We start from the raw sequence: 19,381 nt of genomic DNA, 5'->3' as shown, positions 1-19,381 counted from the left end.
GGAGAACGAGAGAGAACAGATGCTGCCGCAGCAGCTAGACGGGCTATCGTCGAGGCTGGCTTGGATGGGGAGTAATCCGCATCCGAGCGTCCTCTAGATAGGCGTGATTGCAACGAGTGCCTGGCCCAAGCCCAAGCAAAGCGAGTCGTACGTAAAGCAACCTCCTCTGTCCAGGAGTCCTCATGAATGTATACATAGCATGGCAAGCACTGTGTATCGGCAAATAAGTAAACCACAATGTGTCTACATCCTGCTGAGTCTGGAGGTGTCACCGCAAACTTGGCCAATGGCCACAAAGTCTGGAGCAAATCTGTAACTCCTAGTTCTCCCATGTGGTGAGAGAACTCTAGTACCTTTGTGTGCAACCATCCCAACACTGAGTCGAGAGTCCACTCTGCCTGATCTCTGCCGCAGAGGGGGAAGGAGAAGCCAACTACTGAGTCCAAGGCCTCTGTCCCCCTAGCGGCAAGGAACAGAACATGGATCATGAAGCAGGTTGCCTCATGGTCTGCTGAGGGGTCGCCAAGAAAACGAGTAAAGCCGTAGTCGGAGAAGTCCCATCGGCGCTGGATGTCAATGCTCGTCAGACTACGGGGGATAGCTGCAAGGGAAGATGTCTGTATCTGAAGAGGGGGCCGCAGGAAAGGCTGTCCCTCTCTCGCTAAGCGACTCGTGGCAAAGGCGCTGCCAAGAGATCTCCTAGCCCCGCAGGAGAAGGCCCTGCCCCCGGGGTCGAATGTGGAACTGTAGTAGGAGGGGGGGGAGAAGGAGATGGGGGGAGCGGTGGAGAAGAGGGGCGGGAAGGAGCGACAGAGGTAGAAGGGCGGGGGGAAGAGACGGCGGGAGCAGGAGGCGGGGGGGAGGGGTTGTCGAGGGTGAAGCTGGGGAAGGGGCTGGGGCAGGGACCTCGTCCTGCTCTAGAGGAACAAAACGGTTCCCCGTGGGAACCCAGTGCTGCTGAGTAGGTGCCTGAGGACCACTCTGAGTGCCAGTCTAACGCTGTGGCCCCTGTCGACGTCTACCACGGACCTGCTGCCATCCCTCCTCCACTGGAGTCCCAGGCTCAGAGGGTGGCTTTGCTTGTGTGCGCTGTCTTTGGCTGTGTTTGTTGGCAAGCCCTTGCAGGCTGGGGCTGAGGCTGAGGCTGTGGTGTAGGTCGAGCCTCCTCCGTGGATAGGCCTTCGCTAGATGGCCCATCTGTCGACAAATGAAGCATTGGTTCGGGAGGCCCGAATACTCCACACTCTGTCTGAACCAACCCCCACTCACCCGAGGCAGAAGGATAACCTTCGAGAGCGTGTGAGTGTCTCTGACCAAAACGCGAACTGAGGGAATGCCAGCCGCTTTGGTAGCTACTGAGGCTGCCGTGCGAAGTGTCTCCAGGACAGTCCCAATAGCTGAGCCTATCCTGGACATAAGTGGTAAGTACTCCCTCCGCAAACCCAGAAAGCAGACAGAGATGGGTATGTCTGCCTCCTCTACTAGAACATCCGAAGCAGGGTTGAAACCATGTCTTCACTGTCGAAAGTGGGCACGTGCTGCTCGGATGGTCAGTGGTTTCATGGCGATGACCTTGGACGCCATCTCGGAGGTCTCAAACTCGGTCTGGTAGTAACCGCGTCCGAGTATTTGTATGTCCAAGATCCTGCCCACCTCTGCGAGAAGGCGGGCCTGGAGAAGGTCACACAGCTCTCCTCTGCTAGGTCGGGTGCCGAGGATCTTGCAAATGACAGAAGTCGCCTGCAAGCGCTCTACCTCTCCGGCAAGGCTCGCTTGCTCTGTCAGCGAAAGAGCAAGTTGAATGGTGGGCTCAGCGGGGTTGGGCAAGGGGGCTTCGGGTGAGTCCCTCTGTGGCGGAGCTGGAGCCTCCATCTGTGTCTACTGCTGAGGCGAAGAAGCGGATGGTGAAGAAAATCTGCAATCGAGTACGTCGAGCACTTGTCCGAAGAAGAAGTGCTACAGAGCCAGGTGCAGAAGACCTTCGGGAACGACGAGGACGGGGGGGGGGGGGGGAGGGAGGGGCAGCGATGGCGCAGCGGGGGGGGGGAGCGTGCAACAGTAGCGAGCAGTCTTCAATTGATTCTGGATTTCCAATGTACGTCCCAAGATTGTGTATCTTTCTGTCATTTGCTTTTGTTATATTGAATTGCCCTTTAAGAGCATCAACAGTGCTTCTTTTCTTTGCAGCTATCAACATATCATCAACATAGAGCACAAGAATGATAGGGCTGCCATCCTCATCACGTTTGGTATACAAACAATGGCTTCTTTTGTAACCATGTTTAAGCATGAAGCGATCAAACTTCTTGTACCATTGTCTACATGATTGTTTCAGCCCATACAAGCTTCTATTGAGCATACATACCATAGGTCCATATGTTCCTTGCAAGGAATAACAAAACCCTCGGGTTGCTTCATGTAAAGCTCTTCTTCCACATCAGCATGCAAGAAAGCGGTATGTACATCCATTTGGTCCATCTCCAAATCAAGAGCAGCCACTATGGCAAACAATACATGCAAAGTGGCCATCTTCACAACAGGAGAGAACACTTCTTGAAAGTCTATGACCTTGGTTTGAACATATCCCTTTGCAACTAGCCTTGCCTTATACTTGGGTTTTGCATCAACTGTCTTGATTTTATACACCCATTTGTTAGGAATAGCCTTCCTTCCTTTGGGCAATTCAACCAAACCAAATCCCAAGTATGATTAGCATGCAAAGCTTTAATCTCTTCCTGCATAGCAAGCTCCCACTTGTCGCTGTGCTCACATATCTTTGCCTCTTTATACGTAAGAGGCTCTCCCTCATCTGTCAACATAATGTAATGCAAAGAGGGGTCATATCTGTTCACAGGTCGTCTTTGACGAGTAGACCGCCTCACCCAATGATCCACATTATCCGGCAATCAGGTGGCATGATAAAATCATCAACAATGGGCCGCTGTACATCATTTTCAGCATTGTTTCTTGGCTGAAAATGCCCTTCAGGAGCCTCAATCTGCTGTCCAACATCATCTGGCTCAAACACCATTGGATCATCTATATTTTCAGCCATATGTGGTGCATCTTAAGGGTCAAAAATAGGCCTAACAGGTGGCTGGTCATGCTGAAATTTGACCCTTTTATGGTCGTGCTTTGAGGCACAATTGTTTTGAAGGAGCCTTGTCTCATTAAAACATCTCGGCTGCGTACAACCCTTTTGAGCCGATGTAACCAAATTCTGTAACCCATTTCACCTTCTTCACCATATCCCATGAAGAGGCCTTTAATGGACTTGGCATCTAGTTTACTCCTCAACTCAGGTCTAACATGCACAAAAGCCTCGCAACCAAAAACCAAACCGCTTCAGGGATGTCACCTTTCAAAGACATGTGAGGGGATCGATTTCATATATGCACTGCAGTTTTCAAAGCTTCTCCCCAAAATCCATGAGAGAGATTAGCTGTGGACAGCATGCATCTCACCTCTCACAAAGTGTCCTATTGAATCTTTCAGCCGCACCATTAGAAGAGGGGCTGTATGGCACAGTAAGCTCCCTCTTAATGCCCAAATTTTCACAAAATTTGTTAAATTCAGCACTTATGAACTTCCCCCCATTGTCCGTACGCAAGCATTTTAGCTTTCTACCTGTTTGGGTGGTCACAAATGCATGAAATCTCTTAAACGCAGCAAAGGCTTCATCCTTGGATTTAAGCAAATAAACCAATATTTCCTAGAATGATCATCAACAAAGGAGACAAAATAACATGCACCTCCCATAGACTTAGTAGGCATGCTACATACATCAGAATGTACAAGATCAAGCACACAAGATTTACGAGAGACACCAGAGTAATAAGAACGCTTTACTTGCTTGCCATATTGACGTTCATTACAAAAGTCAAGTTTTGTGCCTTTAGCATCAAGCTTGTTCAAAGTACAAAGCTTAGAAAGGCCCTTTTGGCTCATATGGCGAAGCCTCTTGTGCCACAACTCTATGTGAGAGTTAATTTCAGCCAATGCAATAAACTTGCCCAACACAGCCTTTCCATGCATGCAGTAAAGTGTCCCTTTCTTTGTGCCCTTTACGAGCCTTTAGTCATTTTCCACGATCCTCTCTTAAACAAGATGCTGTAACCATGCATATCCATCTGACCAACAGAAAGCAGACTCTTCTTGATTCCCAACACATATCTAACATCATGCAAGACAAGCTCATTTGTGCCATCTATGGAGAGATGCAGAGTGCCAATACCCTCAATGGAACATGCATGATTGTTTCCAAGGTATACATGGCAACGCTTGCCTGCATCAAAAGTAGAGAAACCTCCTTGATAGGAGTCACATGAAATGAAGCACCAGAATCAACAATCCAAGTCTGGGATAATGCATCATTGACAGTCAACAAAGCATCAATAAGATCACTCTTGGTGATCTGCATGTCCTGTGAATGAACGTTAAGAGAGGCATCATAGTCATAAGCATCATCATCTGACAAAGTGGCACACAAGATGTCCTCTACATCTGACAGCTCCTCAATCACAACACTAGAAGCCACATTGGCCTTCTCTTTGTCCTTTGAGCTATCCTGTGCATCTGCCTTGACTTCCTTCTTCCCTTTCTTTTTGTCTCCGCCATTCTTTTTCCGTTCTAACTCGGCTTTGTAGTACCTGCAATCGGGTTTCTTGTGACCTTTCCTGCCACACTGATAGCAAGTCACATCACTTTTGCCTTTGCTGGCATTTCCCCTTTCCTTACTCTTACTCTTACTCCTTTGTGCATAAGCATTCTTCTTTTCTGTCCTGCCTCTAACCATGTCGGCAGAGCTGCCTCCCTCTCCACTTACTTTCCTCCTGATTTCCTCATTCAAGACAGAACCCTTAACACCATCAAAGGTCAAACTCGGGTTATTGGATAATGAAACCACCAATGTTTCCCATGACTCAGGTAAGGTCATAAGCAAGAAGATAGCTTTCAGCTTATCATCAAAAGGGGGCAAGCCTGAATCCTGTAACTGCGACAAAGTACCTACGAACAACGACAAGTGCTCTGCAGCGCTCTTGGACTCATGTAGTTGCATGCCAACAAGTTTTCGCATCAAATGCACTTGGTTGACAGGCGTTGTATTTTCATACATTCCCTTTAACTTCACCCACACATCAAAAGCAGTTGTGAAACCTTTCACATCAATGACTGTCTCATTGGTCATGGCCATTTTAATGTATGTAATAGCCTTCCTGTTCAGGCTAACCCATGCTTCATCCGTCATATTCTGTGGCTTTACCTATTCAAGTGCCCCTTCACAATCCTTAAGAAATAGGATTCTCTGGATTCTGTCTTTCCAAAGGTCGAAACTTGTTCCATCGAACCTCCTAATCTCAAAGAGAATCTTCACATCTGAAGAAGATGAGGCCATGGTTGCATGAATAAGAGGGCTAATACGCTGAAGTTTTGGGCAAAATGCACAAAAACCGGAATATAGCCTCGCAGAGGTGTGCACTACAGCTCCAAATGGTCACAGGAGCAATTTGGGCCAAAATAGGTCGATTTGGGCACAAAAAACAATTTCTGAAATTTTTGTGCAAGAAATTTCAGCGAGCGAATTTGTGCTTGAAAACAACAAATTTAGTTGTTGTTAGCCTCACAGAACATACATAAGGCTAATACACAGCCTATAGAAGCATGTAAGAGCAAAAACCCCAATTGGTAGGAAATTGAACCACAAATGGTCATACATAGCCAAAATTTGTCAAACGTGCATAGATTGCATCAATTTGCACTTTCCCCAATATAGTCGCATCATAAAAACACGTGCAAAAACCTGCGTAAATCTGAAATTTGTTGAAAACACCTGTTTTAGGACCCGTTTTTCGGCAATTTCAGTGTTTTCGGGTAGCGGGGACTTCGCGAAAGTGTTCCCACACTTTAATACATCATTTGCAAAACCTGTATTTTGTTGTCATAACCTGTAATTTGCGATAAAGTGAGTAAAATTGACTCACTTGTTCCCTTTATTAAAAGTATAGGACCATTTTTAATGTTAGTGGCCAAGTTCAATGTGAACTTGGCCAAAGGTTAATAACCTTTATAACTACCTTTATTAGAAGTATAGGACCATTTTAATGTTAGTGGCCAAGTTCAATGTGAACTTGGCCAAAGGTTAATAACCTTTATAACTATACACAAAGGGGGCCATTTGGGCCTTTAAGCCAACACTTCTTGGCAACCTCAATCCATTTCTCCGCCTTATCTGCCCTCTGTTGAGTCTTTGTGATAACGTCCACCCAAGAGGTCGTCATTTCTTTGTGTTGCTCTTCTCCCTCTTTGATGGCTCGCACTTGTTCTTTGATCGTGTTGAGCTCTTCTATTACTTGAGAGTGAGAGAGAGAGAGAGAGAGAGAGAGAGAGAGAGAGGGGCTCAGTTTTTCTTCAGGTTTATGTGGCTGCGGATCAGACAGTTGTTGTTGTTACTCCCCCATCTTCTGCAGCCGAAAAGCCCTCTGCAGCTGATTTTTTCAGTATGGTTCCGACCATGACCTTGAAGGCTATTGGCAATTTCTCTTCTATAACTGGCCTGGCAGTAACATCTTGGAGTTCTGTCCTCTATATCAACACAGGCACAGGGCTTCATGCATTCATGTTTGATGGAACACCGTTGTGGAGCACTATTGTTCAATTCAACAATAGTGCAATGGTCTCTCCGAAATCAATGGGGTCTTGTGCATATAATATGACAAATTGCACTCTTCTTCCATACCTGGCAGTGGACGAATGTGATGGAAGCATTTATGTGAGTGTTACAAATTGATAACACTTTGATTCCCAACTTTCTTTTATATCTTTTTTGAGCATGGTAAAAGTTTTACTTTTTATGTGGTCGCTGTTTTGACAAAGCGGTGAGGTCTGGAGCTCTATAATTTATGCTTTGGCATGTCAGGTAGCAAGGACAGACGGTTGGCTGTTTTCCTATGCAACTTGGCAACCATTCTTGAGATGGAGTTATGCCCTTAGTGCTGATATACCATTATCAGCGAAAGTAATCACTGGCAATAATGGGCGTGTTTATGCAGCCATTGCCAAGTACGATATGATATATGCTATATCAACCGAGCTGGGGACTCTGGTTTGGCAAGTGAAAGTTGGACCTCTCAGTGAAGCAAGTTGCACACCAAGGGTTGACTTGTTAGGTGCGCAATCTTTTTCCATGGGTGCTTCAAGGAGATGGTAATTAAGTAGGGTGTTTAACCATATCAAATAATTGTTGGAACTTGTGGTCCCAGGTTTTGTATCAGTTGGCTCTCTGGATGGTTTTCTTTATGTGATATCTCCAGATGGAGCGTTTGTGAGAAAGTATTTGGCAGCAAACAATCTGTCTCTAGTAAGCATACTAGTAGCTCCTGTTCTAGATTGCTCAAGGAAAGCTTTATTTGTGGCCCAAACCAGAGTCTTGTCTAAAACAATAATGCAGAAAGTGGATGGCACTAAAGGCTTGGGAATCACACAATACTTGGGCATAAACCTCTATATGCTTGCTCCATCAAGTGGTCAGGTCTTATGGAGCACATTGTACCCAGGTATGTACTATGCACTCAATACATCGTCATGTATTTGCTGTGATTACTCATGTTGCTAGCCACCTTTAAGACCTTCTCCTGATTAGTGATGACAATTCAACTTGCTTCCAGCTTTTGTTAATAAATAATGATGATGTACATTTAATGATCCATGCTTGTGTTCTGCCGTACACAGTCCTCAAAATATTATGTATATGGTTGCATTCCACCCTTGCTTCACAAAATACATTTACGTGTTTCTGGAATTGGCCAAATGTATACGTACTGGCCATTATTGTTTATCCCTCTCTTTTCTTTCTAGATGCTTTTGAACTACTTGATTTTTATGGACTTTTTAATTTCGAGCATTCTTTGCTAACTAGTGAAACAGATCTTTTGGACAGGCCTTTTCCCTGCAGCATTGCTGACAAGAGACCTGAGCTTGTACACCATTGATCCTGATTGGCTAATTGCGATTACAGCAATTGCAAGTATTCTCTGAATCTGCAACCCATAAGCTATAACATCGAGCCTCAGTTTGTCTATGTACAGTTGTGATTTCCATAATGTTCAATTTCAAAGTATAGCTTCTAATTGTAGAGCCACAGGATTAACTTGTCGAATATCTAATTATAGTGAGTGATCGGTGGGATTTATCACCAAAAAACTAATGGCATTTGGCTTTTCTCGGGAATTGACCTGAGATGTTAGAAAGGCTTTGCCATGTCACTTTGGCACAGGTATGGACATTAAGTGTCTGGTTGAAAATGATGGGGAAGGGAAGAGAAGATCAAAGTTCATTTTACCAGCATGCTGGAACCTCTCACCCCTCTGCTGGGTTGGCTGCACCTCTCTAGTGTTCACTGTATACAAACTCCAGCAGCTAGATTTCGAGCCTGTGGCCTCCTGTAACAATTGTGTGTTTGATAGTAGCCATACTTTGCTGATAGCATGCATGGAAGTGAATTAATCACCTTCTGCTTGTCTCCTCCTTCGTAACTCCTACTCTTACTTTTGCCTTGTGTGAAACTAGTAGGAAGAATGTAAGCACATCAATGCCTGTTGTATGATATCTGGCCTTTATTGACTTCAGTTTTCTTTGTTGTAACAGATCTTTCGAGCAGCAGTTTATGTGAATCTGAGGGTAAGCTAACCGCTTGTCCGTCTTTCAATTGTTAAATAGTAGCTGGGATAGTTTTACACAAAATTTGGGTGCTCCCTCTGCTTATTCTGGTAGTAATTCTCCATTTGTATTTTTTGCACTATGCATGAGATTGATATAGAAATTTCTGCTTCTTTTCAGAAAATCTTTATAAAGCCAGCTGCTCAGAGTTTTTGTTTACCGTTTCAAAGACAAAGAATCCAGGTTTATCTGATATTTCTGTTTCTTCCCTCTTTTTTCATACACTTGCCCACCCAAATGGAAATCTTTTACTTTTTATTTGTACCGCAAGGTTGTCCCACATGGCAAGGGGGTGGGTGGGGCACCCCTCAAAAGGCGGGGGCGTGTCAGCTGGCGAACTAGAAAGAAAATGGATTGCATGTGTGCCAGTCCTCTTGCAAACTAGCACCAGTGCAGTGGGAAGAGGCCCTTGGTAAGAGAGGGATGACCTTAATCACCCTAATTGAGCATTAATTCACCATAAGCATACTCATTGATGCACAAGATTGAATCACACTAGTATGGATAGTGGTACTTTGATAGTACATATCCCATCACTAGGTAACTGAAAAGAGAGAGATTATTGGTATACGACCTAGTGTCCAATGCATAGAAATTGAGTTAGCAATCACAATGTTAGAGTCTACGTTTTTGTAATATCGAAGGGTGAAGAGTCGAGACCTGTATTTTGCGCGCGCAGAGAGAGAGAGAGAGAGAGAGAGAGAGAGAGAGAGAGAGAGAGAGAGAGAGAGAGAGAGAGAGAGAGAGAGAGAGAGAGAGAGAGAGAGAGATGATATGATATGATATATTAACGTCTTCAAAAGGCCAAAATGACCTATGAGACCAGCTGATACAAAGTGGTGAAACTAGTACAATGTCTGAATATCCTATGAGAGAGAGAGAGAGAGAGAGAGAGAGAGAGATTGATTGATTTTATTTACGTCTTCAAAAGGCCAAAGAAAACTGGCCTATGAGACAAATCCATGTACAAAAATGTGAATATCCTCTGGATATCTGGTATGTGCCAAATGACCGGGTAATAATGGAATCCGGTGTACAAAGTGTAGTGTGGTAAGTGACCGGGTAATAACAAAGCATCCAGTGTGCAGATGTGGGGGTGACCGGGTAATAACAAAACATCCGATGTACATAGAGAGGCATGTATGTGTGTAGTGAGAGTGAGGGAGGGGGGTGGTGTGGTACATCAGCTCCATCCAGTAGTGATGGCATGGTGTAGTATCTGGTACATTTGTGAGCCTGATGTGAGGACTTTGGCTATGCCCGCCATGTCTAGTGTCTGCTCTGCCCTCCTCTGAATATATACTGTATGTCGATCCCTGATGGCTTGGACCTCTCGTGTGTGTCTCTGAGAGGCCCTGGAGCGGTATCCTGGTAGTCGTGGTCTCCGCCTAGCTCTGGCCTCCTCAGCTCGTATCAAAGTCATCCCTTGATGTGTGGATGGCCGTGGCTGCATGGGTACTCTAGCCTGGAAGTAGTCTATGAGTTGTGTCTGCCTGTCCGATCCTCCACCTTCCCCTGTTTGGAGGGCTCTCTCTCTATGCTGGTGCATCTCCACCAAGAGTCTCCCAAGTAGTCTCTGATCTAATGATGTCATCATTGTCTGTAATGAGACCTCTGGCGTGTCAAATAGATTGGGGTACCGTGATTTGATCTCCTCATAGTGAGGGCATCTGCATAAGCAGTTGCTCTCACACTCTACCTCCTGCCTACATAATCTGCATATCCTGGCCTCGCGTGGGACCCGTGCTGCTCTGCTGCTCTCAATCTCAAGCTGGTGGGATGATACTCTGAGCTGTCCGATGGCTACCCTCATGCCATGTGGTAGATATACATCCATGTAGTGGGGCCTCTGTATGAACCTGTCCTCTGTGAGCCTAAGGAAATGATCTCTGTAGTATGACATCTTCATGGCCAATGGCCGCGAAGGTGTGAGCCAAGTCTGCTCTACATGCCTCTGTATGAGCTCATAGCTGATAACTGTGTTCCTCTCAGTGTGTGAGAGGGCCTGGCGTGGTGCATCTGGATCATACTGTGAGGGAGGCAATCTGTCCATAGAGTAGCCGTATGTCTAAAGCCATCTAGTCACACTCGCGTACCATGATCTCTCATCCCCAGAGTCTGCTAGCCTACGAGAGGCCTCAAGAGCAAGGCGAGGTAGTCTATCTACCCTCATGCCTCGCAACTTGTGGAGGTATCCCACTGTCTGAAATAGCGCCTCCACTACCATGGGTGGGGCACCAAACTCTGCTCTCACAATATCATGTGGGATTGATGGCTTGCTCCGGATCATCCGGAAGTAGCAATATCTGTGGCCTCTCAAGTCTGCTCCAAGCGTGCTCTGATAATCCTGGGGTCCACACGGAGGCAACGCATAGAAGAGCTGGTGTCACTAAAAGTGTCAAATAGCCAGCTCTTCGTGCGGGGCTTCTGGAAATGTGTCTGATGGCATCCCCTCTCAAGCATGGCTAGAGCTGCATACGCTCGTGTGGTACGATCTCGGGCTGCCTGTGCCATAGAGAAGCGGCCAGTCCTGGCTGTAAAGGTGATGCCCAAGTATACATATGACTCTACTACCTCAATCTGGCTGCCCTCACAAGGAAAAATTGATCTCCTCCGAACAGTGCCTGATGTGTGGAATATCAAAACCTTGGTCTTGCCAAGGTTCACTGTCACTCCTCTCTGTGTACAAAATAAGTCTAGAGCCTGTATGTGGAGCTGGAGATCCTCCTGTGACTCTGCGAGTAAAATAATGTCATCAGCATATAGCATAATATGTACCTGAGTGCCTGATAGGTCGGCGCCTGCTCCTCCTCTCTGTCGGATGTAGGTCTCCATCTCATCTATGTACATACCAAATAGAGTAGGGGAGAGTGGACACCCCTATGTTACCCCGATGGTGCTAGTGATGCTATCTGATAGTCCTCCTGGGCATCTGACCCTGCCTGACACTCTCTCATACAAAGCATATATGGCCCATATCATATCCGGGGGTATCCCAAGAGATATGAGTCGCTGTAGTAGCCTCTCTTTGGGGACTGTGTCAAAGGCTTTGCGGAAGTCCACAAAGCAACAATAAAGGCGTCTCCCTCGGCTCCGTGACTGCTCTATCAGGCATCTCAGAGTGAAAATGTGGTCCACAGTAGAGAATGTACGCCTGAAGCCTGCCTGTTCGGAGGCGCGTAGCCCCTCGGTCTCTGCATATCTGCTCAACTCTGACTCTAAAACTGCTCCATAAATCTTGGCCATCATATGACCAATCATGATAGTCCTGTAGTTGGTTGGATCCATGTTGTCTCCAGCCTTATGTATAGACACGATAGTATGCAGTAGTATGCATAGTCCAGCTTTCTGGGAATCCCTCTGCCAATGCCCTGTTGAAAAGGTGTGCAATCAATGGAGCCAAAGTGTGTGTAGCATATATAAAATGCTCACCCTGAAGCTCGGTGTGGTCCGTGGCTCGTCGGCGGTGCTGTAGACTCTGAATGCCTAGTCTCACCATATCTATGGTAAAGAGAGTGGGAGCTGGAGGTTGGGGGGCCACCGGGTGTGGAAGGGGGGGCTGAGCCGGCACCTGATAGAGTGTCTCTGCATATGCATGCCATACCGCTGGGTCCTCTATAGGCGTGAGTGGGGTCCGCTGTCTCATATCTCTCCAAGAGATTGCTGCCTCTCGACTCTGAAGTGTACGGTACACATCCCACCACTATGTCTCCTCAAAGGCTCTCCTCCTACGTCTAGTAAGAGTACCCATCTGTCGGTGCATCTGTCTCTCGGATATCTGCCCAGTAATATGCTGTGCCCTAAGCCTCTGGTATAGGTGTCTGCACTCATCATCATATCATCTATTTTGGGGCATCGTCCCAGATCGTGGTGTGTCGCAGGAGTGCATGGTCGAGGGAAAGCTCTCGAGCGCCGCTGAGTGGAGTATGGAGGAGAGCTCAATGGTGAGTGTGGAGAGTGGGGCGTCAGGGTCTAGCTGGCTGATCCCTACGTACACATGGTATTTGTAAATCTCGGAAAAGCTCCTCACTGAAGTGTATAGTGGTATGCTACATGGGGGACTGGGGAGGTGGTGTCGGTAAACTGGTCCTGAGAGAGAGGATGAGATATGTATGATCCGCGCCGATGAGCCGTGGTGGTATGGTAAAGGAGCGTACAATATCCATGGCCCCTTGTGGAGCCTAAGATGTAGTCCACTGTGCTTTGGCCTTTCCTGCCTCCCTGTCTTGTCTTGCGTCCCTTCTGGAAGCAAGTGTATCCACCTGACATAGGCCAACGGGACATCCCGTTGTAGATCAGGAGGTGGTGTGCTGATCCTAGTGCCAGTAAGTGTGATCCATATCTGGTAGGGTCACTCCCTCTGTCTTCTGATGTCCTCCCTAGTCCCACATCCTCCGCCGCTATGGTATGGAGAAGGGTGGAATCATCAAAGTCATATATCCTGCACTGTCCGCTCTGTGTGCGGGCATTGAAATCACCTACAAGTAGGATCTCTCCCAATGCCGCGTAGTGAAGGAGGTCCTCCGAGAGAACCGAAAAGGGTGACTGTGACTGTGGTCCCTTCTCCTCCTCCTCTAGCATACTCTCATCGGCATCCTCCTCTGGTGGCTCCTCCTCTGTCGTAGATGCCCGTCGTAGCTCTGTATGGTCTGCGAAATGTGACCCGCGTGGGGGGAAGTAGCACAGTGCAACATGTATGGCTCTGTCCGGGGCTAGCTGTATCCTGACCCACATGAAGCGGGCCTCTACATCTCTGCTCGCTACTGTGACCCTGGTTTGTAGCTCTCTCCTCACTAAAAGAGCAATCCCCCTTGATCCTCGTGACGTCCCCCGTCTCCCTGTGGATTGTCTGTATGTGGACTCCCAGTGGTAGCCCCGGACATATGGTAGACCTCTCTCTTGGTTCTCGTGTGTCTCTGTCAGCATCACAATTTCTCTCCCCTCCATCACCTCCTCGAGTCTCCCTGGCTGAGTCCATAGCATCCGTCACAATTCCATACTCCGAGTGTGATCCCATGTCGTGTCGCCTCCATAGTCTCATAGGCCACGAATCCCTATGCGATGGGTTTTCCATCTATGAAGATTCGTCCATCTCTATAGAAAGCCTTCTTGCCCTCTTTCCTTGCTTGCGTGATTTTGGGCATACAAAGCTTTCGATGCTCCACTTGTGTCTTGGTGAGATCCTCATCAATGTAAATGGGGGCTCCTAATCCTCTCAATGCAATCCTCTTCTTTAGGAAGGTGATTTTGTCCATGAGGTCTCTGAATTGTAGCATGAGCACCCTCTTTTGAGGGTCTTTCCCTACCCTCCATGCTTTGGTGAAAGGGGTGTTGGTGTACCCAAGTTTGGCACACAATGTTCTCCCGTCACTTTCCGGTGATGATCCATGCTTCTCTTTGATACCACTTACCCTTACATTGAGCATACAGGCTTCTCTCATCTTCTTCTCCTCGAGGTGGCATGCATCCATAGTGTCTCTTCATGCCGCTTCTCTTCCTTTACTTCCTTTGAGATTTTTTTACGCACGACATCTACCCATCCTTCCTGGGTGGCCTCCATCTTGACCTCCATGGCTTTGGTGAGCTCCTTGGGGGGAGAGAGAGAGAGAGAGAGAGAGAGAGAGAGAGAGAGAGAGAGAGAGAGAGAGAGATGAAATGAAATGTTATATTAAACGTCTTCAAAAGGCCAAAATGACCTGTGAGACCGTACTGATACAATCCTTGTGGGTCTAATCCAATGTCTGGGTACAAAAATAAAATGAAGTACAATGAAAGACTAAACTAAAAGACTCAAATCGTTAGACTGAAATCATCATCGTCATCATCCATGCCCCAGGATGACCGGCATCGGGCGTTGTCCGAGAAAGTATTGCATCGGTTGCTGAAGAGCTTCGTCAATGTCTGCCTCTGTAAATAGTCGTATTGGGCGTCTCCCATGTCGTGCTAGAATAGTCTTGATTCTTTGGTGGAGCCTCCGTCAATGTCGTGGTCGCCCCCGTAGAAGTGGGCGTCTAGCTCTCCCAAGCGCAGTGGCTCTGTCCACTAATATACCTTTGGTAGAACTGGGCTCTGCTGAAGTCTGCTGTGAAGCATGCTCATCTGGCTGCTGAGTCCCTACTCTAAAGAAGTCAGTGATCTCCCTCTGTGAATGTCTCCCACTCCGTGGTCTCCTCAAGAGACTCCCTATGTCTGTGCAGCTCTAGCAAAAACAACTCGAGGCATCTTTGAAACTCTAGCCAACGGCCAACGGTCCAAAGCAGTCTTTGAATAGACAGTGAAAGCGGCCTCATATCTCTTAGTATATCGGAAAATGACAAATGCGATGTAACTCTTGTCTCTCGCTCTATATGACACAACTGGCATATCGTGGCTTCTATTGGTACTCTCCTAAATCTGCCAGTCTCAATCTCTAGCTGATGCGATGATGTGCACATCTGACCAATAGCACATCGTATCCTATAGGATAAATGAGTGTCCATAAAGGCCGGTCTGATCACATATCCATCCTTTCTTAGTTGGAGAAGATGCTCTCTATAGAAAGCCATCTTTGTGCCCAACTTCTGTATTGGCTGTATCCAAGTGCTTCTGGTATTTAGCTGAATCAAATCCTGACGTATAAGTCTAGTGATCTCTATCCGTGTGAGAGATAGGGAGTATTGGAATGGAGGTAGTCTATCCATGCTGAAGCCGTGTGATTGAAACCATGATGTCATTTGCCCATACTAGCATGCTGTGTTTCCCTGTAGTGCTAGTTGTCGGGATGATTCTAAGGGCTAGCAGAGCATATCTGTCTCTAGGGAGGTCCCATAAATTATGCATGAAGGAAACTGATCTAGTAAGGACCGCGACTACGAGGGGGGGCAGCTAGCTCGGCTCAAATAATCTCACGTGGCACTAAGGCCTTAGCCCGAATCATCCAAGAGATCATAGAGACTAGAGGCCTCTCCATACATCTCCATCCATCAGTGCTACGAGATTTGCCATGGTGGTCCACTGAGGGTCCCCAAATCTGAACCCCATAAAGCATAGTTGAAGCCACGAGAGAGTAAAAAAACCACAGCTTTGTTCGAGGTTCCTAAAACTGAACCTACGAACACATCTTCTCCAATCCTCCCAAGGCTGCATAAGCTCTCGTCCATCTAGTCTCTGCTGCTCTCCTCAATGAAAACGCCGGTCCATTGAAAGAGAATGAAATGAAATGAAATGTTATATGAAACGTCTTCAAAAGCCAAAATGACCTATGAGATCAAACTGATACAATCCTTGTGGATCTAATCCAATCTCTGGGTACAAAAATAAAAATAAATTAAAGTGAAAAACTAAAATCATCATCATCATCATTAATGCCCGAGGATGCCCGGCATCGGGCGTTGGCCGAGAAAGTATTGCACCAGTCGCTGAAGAGCTTCGTCAATGTCCGCCTCTGTAAATAGTCGTATTGGGTGTCTCCCATATTGTGCTAGAATAGTCCTGATTCTCTGATGGAGCCTCCGTCGATGTCGTGGTGGCCCTTGTAGACATGGGGGTCTAGCTCTCCCGAGCTCAATGTCTCTGTCCACTAATATACCTCTAGTATAAGTGGGCTCTGAAGTCTGCTGTGAAGCATGCTCATGTGGCTGTGAGTCCTTGCTCTAGAGAAGTCAGTGATCTCCCTCTGTGAATGTCTCCCATTGCCTGGTCTTTTCAAGAGACTCTCCATGTGTCTGCGCAACTCTAGAAAAAACAACCCGAGGCATCTCTGATCCTGATGTCTCATGACTCTAGCCAACGGTCCAAAGCCCTCTCTGAATAGACAATGAAAGCGGCCTCGTATCTCATAGTATACCGAAAATGACAAATGTGATGCAACTTTGTCTCTGGCTCTATATGACACAGCTGGCATATCCTGGCCTCTGCTGGTACTCTCCTAAATTTGCCAATCTCAATTACTGTCTGATGCGATGATGTGCGCATCTGACCAATAGCACATCGTATCCCATATGATAAATGAATGTCCATATAGGCCGGTCTGATCACATATCCATCCTCTGTTAGTTGGAGAAGATGCTCTCTATAAAAATCCATCTTCGTGTCCAACTTCTATATCGGCTGTATCCAAGTGCTTTTGGTATCTAAATCCTGACGTATAACTCTAGTGATCTCTGTCCGTGTGAGAGATAGGGAGAATGCATCCAAGGAGTATTGGAATGGAGGCAGTCTATCCATGCTGTAGCCATGTGACTGAAACCATGATGTCATTTGCCCATACCAGCATGCTGTGTTCGCCTGTAGTGCTAGTTGTCGGGATGACTCTAAGGGCTAGCCGAGCATATCTGTCTCTAGGGAGGTCCCATACATTATGCACGAAGGAAACTGATCTGGTAAGGGCCTCGACTACGAGAGGGGGGGCAGCTAGCTGGGCTTGAATCATCTCATGTGCCACTGAGGCCTTAGCCCGAATCAGCCGAGAGATTATAGAGACTAGAGGCCTCTCCATACATCTCCATCCATCAGTGCTACAAGATTTGCCATGGTGGTCCACTGAGGGTCCCCAAATCTGAACCTGATAAAGCATAGCTGAAGCCACTAGAGTGTCAAAACGCTACAACTTTGTTCGAGGTTCCTGAAACTGAACCTGCGAACACATCTTCTCCAATCCTCCCAAGGCTGCATAAGCTCTCGTCAATCTAGTCTCTGCTGCTCTCCTCAATGTAAACACCGGTCCAATGAAGACAACCCCAAGATAGGTGTATGCATTTGTATACTTTACCGTCTCCTGGCCATATGTAAGAGTGGGTGCTAACCTCGTGACCCATTGTGGTGTGGTGTTAAACACCATAACCTTGGTTTTCCCCAGGTTAACAGACAATCTACTATCGTGGGCAAATGTGTACAAAGCATCTAAATGACGTGGCATCTCCTCTGGGGAGTCAGAAATTGACACAATATCATCAACATATAACAATAGTGGGATCCATGTCCCTGCCAACTGTGCTCCTCTATCACCATCCCTCTCAATGTAGTTAGCAACCTCATCCACATACATGCCAAATAGTGTAGGAGATAGCAGGCATCCTTGTTTCACCTCGATATTGGAGTGAACCAAATCAGAAATCCCCCCCGGAGTGCGTACATGCCCCACTACTGACTTGTCTTTGCCCATCTTCTCAACTGCTACTCGAGGATGGATGCATACAACCGTGCCAATGTGTGTCCAATCATGATAGTGCGGTAGTTCCCAGGCTCCATAGGGTCCCTTGACTTGAAGATAGGTACGATAGTAGACAAACTCCAAGCCCTCGCACATGGCACGGTTGACATCACTGCTAGAAGCTCTGCAAGCAGATCTCTGGCATGTATAAAATGTTCTGCTACTAGGCCATCGTGATCACATGCTCTCCTGGTCCTCATCCTGTGAATGGCTTTCTTTACCATCTCGGCAGTAAAGAAAGCACATGTGTGCGGCCATGGCTCTGGCAGATCTAGAAGAGGTGGCTGCCTCGAGACTGTGTAGAGAAATGATGCATACTGACCCATACCTCCGTAGAAGTGATGACTGGGACGGCGGGGGGGGAGAGAGAGAGAGAGAGAGAGAGAGAGAGAGAGAGAGAGAGATGAAATGATATATAGCGTCTTCAAAAGGCCAAATTGACCTATGAGATCAAACCGATACAAATTGGTGAATCTGATACCATGTCTGGGTACAAAAACGAGATGCTAAAGATGAAACTAGGAGTGCTACTAGCTGGTACTGTGTGGGATGTGTGAGATCACTGATACAATGGGTGCCTAGTACAAGAGGGTGATATAATGGGTCATGAGTCTATCCTCATCTATACTCTAGATGTCAAGATAGTATGGCTCGAATCCTCAGTTGCAGTCTCCATTGTTGCTGTGAAGCTCCTCTCCTTAGTCGTGGGCGTCTCGATCTCCCTAGCTCCAATGCCGATCAATAAGAGTACCGCGGGTGCGAGTATGAGCTGAGCTCTGCAGCGGTGGCTGTCGTGTGTCCCTAGAGTGTCTCGTGTGAAGAAATTGGTAATCTGTCTCTGGGATTGTCTCTCTCTAGATGTCCTCAGTAGGCTCTCTCTGTGTCTGTGTAACTCAAGTAGATACAATCGAAGGCATCTCTGGGTCCTGATAGCTCATGACTCTAGAGTTGTCCAAGAAAGTACTGTATTGGTTGTTGAGGAGCATCGTCAATGTATGCCTAAATAGCCGTACTGGACGTCTCCCATGTCATGCTAGAATAGTCTTGATCCTATGATGGAGCCTCCGTCGATGTCGTGGTCGCCCTCGTAGACGTGGGTGTTTTAGCTCTCTTGAGCTCAATGGCTCTGTCAGCTAATATACCTCTGGTATAGGTGGGCTTTGAAGGCTGTTGTGAAGCTTGCTCATCTTACTACCGAGCCCCTACTCTAAAGAAGTCAGTGCCTCTGTGAATGTCTCCCACTGCCTGATCTCCTCAAGAGACCCTCCCTGTGTCTACGCAGCTCTAGCAAAAACAACCGGAGGCATCTCTGATCCTGATATCTCATGACTCTAGCCAATGGTCCAAAGCCCTCTCTGAATAGACAATGAAAGCGGCCTCGTATCTCATAGTATACAGGACAATGACAAATGTGATGTAGTTGTGTCTCTGGTTCTATATGATTCAATTGGCAATTCCTGGCCTCTTCTAGAACTC

General features: G+C 47.0%; 1 protein-coding gene across 13 annotated transcripts in view; it reads left to right on the top strand.

Moving 5' to 3' along the window:
* LOC147432321 (protein GAMETE EXPRESSED 3-like) overlaps positions 1-19,381 on the top strand; it is an 84,814-nt gene that overhangs the window by 47,473 nt on the left and 17,960 nt on the right. For 8 of the 13 annotated variants that reach the window (XM_086492295.1, XM_086492294.1, XM_086492291.1 and 5 more), the window contains 6 exons: positions 6,413-6,769; positions 6,917-7,166; positions 7,260-7,553; positions 7,937-8,023; positions 8,644-8,676; positions 8,836-8,898. In XM_086492295.1, coding sequence (XP_086348421.1) covers positions 6,413-6,769; positions 6,917-7,166; positions 7,260-7,553; positions 7,937-8,023; positions 8,644-8,676; positions 8,836-8,898 — 1,084 coding nt within the window. Of the gene's footprint in view, positions 1-6,401; positions 6,770-6,916; positions 7,167-7,259; positions 7,554-7,936; positions 8,024-8,643; positions 8,677-8,835; positions 8,899-19,381 lie in introns of all 13 variants that reach the window. The other 5 variants (XM_086492296.1, XM_086492293.1, XM_086492297.1 and 2 more) reach the window with 5 other exon arrangements.

Source organism: Adiantum capillus-veneris, chromosome 20 (genome assembly GCF_014529385.1).
Source record: "Adiantum capillus-veneris isolate H3 chromosome 20, ASM1452938v2, whole genome shotgun sequence".
Classification (NCBI taxonomy): domain Eukaryota; kingdom Viridiplantae; phylum Streptophyta; class Polypodiopsida; order Polypodiales; family Pteridaceae; genus Adiantum; species Adiantum capillus-veneris.
This window is presented reverse-complemented; position numbering and strand designations above follow the sequence as displayed.